Here is a 4,660-nt window from a genome sequence, read left to right as displayed (position 1 = left end):
CATCTATTATTAATACCATCTTAATTGGGGACAAATACAATTAAAATTATAATGGACGAGGATCATATTTCAGTTACAAATACCTATCAGTACCAATCTAACCTACCATTTCAAGTTAATTAATGTTTAAAACCAGCAATTACTTTTATTTTAACTAACTGGAACAACGAAGGCAAGTACATAAGGCCAATAATTGAAGTTCCAGAAACGTCGACATAAAGAGGATGGTCATTAATCACCAAATTCAACACGGACCCAACACTACGATGGGGAATTTGAGAACGTTACTCACGTGTAATACCAAATTGGCCTTCAAGTACAACATCATCGCACCACACAATGCTGTTGCGACTTAATAGTATATCATCATCCGGAAAGGCGGAAATGGATCGTATATCCTCGTTCAGGGACTGTTCCACCAAGCTAATGCCCTACAACGTAAATCACCCTAATTTTCAAAACACTATAACACTAAATCGTTAGATATGGAATATATAAATATTATACCGGGTTCGTTCCGTCTACACTCGACACGCCCTCTAAGGGTCCTTCAACATCAGTTCCGTTCGGATCAGCATTCACCTGCAACAAAAAATTTAAGGATTGTATACCATCAAAGTGAATCATGATATTTACGCTGGTTAAACTAATACTACAATGTCACTCCAATATACATAGGTGTTTATGGCTATGATTTTTTAAAACAAATTCTAGGGGATAATAGATGAGACATACCTTATTCGTACCCTTTTTTTTGGTCTTCCAACAATTATTCTCACCCAAAGCCTTGTGTCTTGATATTATTGGCCTCCCACGTTTCTTCTTACTCCTACTTAGAGGGTTCTTAATATTTCCTTCTGTGGTGTCCACTTGATCTTGAAATGGTAGTGATTCTAATGGCAAAAATTTTTGATTTTGTTTCACAACGTTAACCCTCTCGGTAACAGCTAACTGGAGGGTTTGCAATTCATTCAATACAAACTGCATTGTTTGATCATTGATTGTTGCTTCCTCGCATATTGGCTCACATTGTAACAACATTTTATCAAACCTTTTAACAACCTCGCTCTTTGTGGGATCATATGAAGCAACCGTAACATGCATGTGCTTCCGATATACGTCCTTCCGCCATCGCCTAAGGATGTATCTTTCAGGAACATCATCAACGTTGTTAGTATATAAGACACGAATACAATGCCTACATAGAATACCCTTAGTCTCAAACATCTTACACACACACGATACTTCTATTGGATCAGTACGAAACTTAACTCCGTATAATTTCCTATACTTCGTCAAAACCTCTTCACTTTTCCCTTTCACAATTATCCACACCCGGTCCTCCAAATTATATTCAAACTCTGTCTCAGAAATCTTTTTCTCAACCTTTACCTCACAATACAAAAGCCTCTCGCATTCTCTTTGGAGATCTCTAAACTTGTTGTCGGTGTAAATTTTTTGGAATACTTTCTCAATGGGAAATCCAGTCACCAGTTTACGGATATATTTCATACCATTAGCATCCGCATCTTTTTCATCACTACACCTTTTATTCATAGCTGCACAATACTTTTTAGGAAACTCAAACAACTTAGTGCTCCTCTCCAAAAAACCATCAAAAAAAGAGTTTATTGACTCTACGCGTTGCGTTGTCTTCATTCCGGCCCAAAAATAATTGTTCATATATGCAGGCACCCACATTTTCCTTTCCTCATACATATCACCGAGCCAATCATTACTCTTGGCATGATCTTTAACATCATATTCAAGTAACATACTAGACCACCTACTCTCAAACTCCTCTACGCATAAACACTCATACACAACCTCTTTCACCACATCTTTCAACTCTGCATACCTACCAATATATAATTATTATTGTTAATTCAGTTGTTGTGTAAATACCCGACTTTGTAAAATCGTCATTTTAGCAAACAAATATAACAAAATATGCAGAGTCTCCACAAACGAATCTCCTACACTATAACCTAAACTTTCCACAACATGACCAGAACAAGGCAAAGAACCATAACCCAACAGGTATACATGACCTATTAATTAAGGTACTATCTCAACATTAATATGCACTATTTCCTAATCATCCTGTTCTGTTTTCTCGGGTATACTATCTACCAACTTAATTGTACTATTTTCCCAGTTAAACATACATTAAAATATGTAATGCGTTCTACACATGACACTAAGTGAATAAATCAAACATCATACAAGAGGGGGTTAACAATTCAAAATTAACCTACAAACACAAGCTATGGAACATGTGTATGACCTAGTAAATACCAAAGACATTAGTATTACCAAGTGAGTATGACAATATACCGCTTTATATTCTTTACATGACAACTCTCATGACCAACGATAATAAAACATATCAAATTAATAAGATTTTTCGAAATATTAATTGCCAATAATACAATAATAAGGTCAGAATGCATACCGGCTATGAGTACCAAGCTTCGTAGGAATTTTATTCATTATGTGCCACAAGCACCAACGATGACGGGCCTCAGGAATCACTTCTTGCAAGGGACGTCTCATTGCTGGTGCCTGGTCAGTTAAAATTGCGGCAGGACATCTACCACCCATGCAAATACGCCACTGCTTAAACAACCAACTAAAACTATCGCAATCTTCACGGGACATCAATGCGCAGCCTAGCAACAGTGAATGTCCATGATGATTCACCCCTACGAAATTTGCAAAAGGTAGCTCATACGAGTTGGTTAGGTACGTGGCATCGAAGCATACAACCTCCCCAAAGTCACTAAAGGCTACACGGCTCCTAGCATCAACCCACATAATGTCCTTTAGATGACCTCCCTGATCAAGCCTATGAGCGTGGTAGAATTTGTCATTGTCCTTTTGTAACCCCTCAAAATAGGCCATCATTGCATTCGCATCCCCGCCTTCCATTTTCAACTTTCGATCGGTTTGAACTATGTGATTCATGTCTTTTTCAGATAAGACTACATTTTCAATCCCACCCAAACGTTCGGCAAGATTTGCCCTAACTTGTGACACTGGAGCTCCCGAATCATAACTCGTAATTAAACCTTGCTTAAAATGTTGTGTAACATGACCCATCCTATACTCCTTCACTCCCCTCCACTTGCTGGGAGTTGGCTGGTGATTAACATGTTCCAGTACAACTCTCTTTACTTCCCACTCACCCACCCCATTAACACTAGCTCTCAACATTGCAAGACAATGACACTTCTTTGACTTCCGGTTCATTCTTGGGGGTGGCTCTGGTACTAAGGTGCCACCCAACTGCATATTCTTAACCCTCTTCTTCGCCTCCCTCGTCTGTCTCATATAAGGAGAACCATAACACTCACACCTCCATGTTGCACCCGTCAGAATCTTGTTTTTATTTTGTGTACCTTGTGGTCTACATACACCAAATCCCTGCTGTTTTGCATACCCCTTATAGTATTCTTCAACCTCCTGCCAACTCCCAAATATAAGCCCCACAGTGGGTGGTGGAATTATTTCCTCATTGGTGGTAGCAGCATAAAGGGTACCCCCACTTTTAACATGTTCGGGAGTGAAAAATATACCATCACCCTCTGATATGGTCATGTTATTACCATTCCTCCTTACAGGGGTTACGTTAGAGGATTGTATTGATGAACCACAAATTAACGTAGTGGAACAACTCTGAGGGCTTATACCAAATAAATTATCGTCAACGTTGCTACTGTTTGAGTTACGGATTGGAGTCAAAAATGACAAATCTGAACTACCTGCACATGAACCAAATGGAGACTGAAGCTCAATACTATCATCAACACCATCCCCACATCGAGACCCACGGATCACACATCTTCCTGAAGGAGTTTCCTGCGGGGTAAGGCCTCCTTCGTGAATTTCACCCAATCGAACCGGCCGTTGTTCAATTCCCGGATGTGGATAATCATTACTTCCAATGTCTTGGTCCATGACCTACCACCACAAATTAATATGTTTTTAACTATTATTATAATTAAATGCTAGTTCCTATACCATTAAATACAACATCATTCTAATAAAAGTCTATTAATTAACAAGTTCCTACACATATTAAACAATACCATTAATACTAACCAAACCAACAACAAATTATTTTTTCACACTTTTCTTCAAGGGGGGAAACTATATTTTCACATTTTCCACCATACATCATACAACATAGTTAAATACCATTTTTAGGAGGAATTTAATGATGGTTCATCTACAACTCCCACTACTCCCACACCCACACCCAACATAATTTCAGAATCTACATCCCCAACCATCGTCAATTCATACTACACAACAACGACCAAATCCCCCCATAAATTTTAACAATTTCTATTAACAATGAATAACATCCAATTACACCGAATTCATAAACAAATACAACAATTACAAGAATTAATTAATCAACCCTTACCTCGATTTCCCGGAATTTTCACCAAACTCGGACTCCAAAACGACGGAATTTCATCAATGGTAACAACGGAATTTCATCAATGGTAAGGGAGTTAGGGTTTCACTTAAGATGAGAGAGAAGATGTGGGTTACTTTTGGGATTGGAAATGAATTTTCAAAATTTTAGTACAATCAATTTGAAATTCAAAACGCACGGAACAAAACCTCTGCCAAACAGAGGCAAACGGCT

The 4,660-nt window shown here is 38.3% G+C and overlaps 1 protein-coding gene across 1 annotated transcript; it reads right to left on the bottom strand.

The window, feature by feature from the left end:
- Window positions 1–284: 284 nt before the first annotated feature.
- Window positions 285–3,960, bottom strand: LOC110803284 (protein FAR1-RELATED SEQUENCE 8-like). Its single transcript, XM_056834376.1, has 4 exons — window positions 2,456–3,960; window positions 736–1,858; window positions 508–582; window positions 285–431 (listed from the first exon to the last, which is right to left on the bottom strand). Exons 1-4 carry the CDS (start codon window positions 3,958–3,960, stop codon window positions 285–287), a joined length of 2,850 nt encoding a protein of 949 aa, XP_056690354.1.
- Between the last annotated feature and the right edge of the window lie 700 nt (window positions 3,961–4,660).

This window comes from Spinacia oleracea, chromosome 1 (genome assembly GCF_020520425.1).
Source record: "Spinacia oleracea cultivar Varoflay chromosome 1, BTI_SOV_V1, whole genome shotgun sequence".
Lineage (NCBI taxonomy): Eukaryota > Viridiplantae > Streptophyta > Magnoliopsida > Caryophyllales > Amaranthaceae > Spinacia > Spinacia oleracea.
The sequence above is the reverse complement of the archived record's forward strand: the minus strand, read 5'-3'. Positions and strand labels throughout refer to the sequence as shown.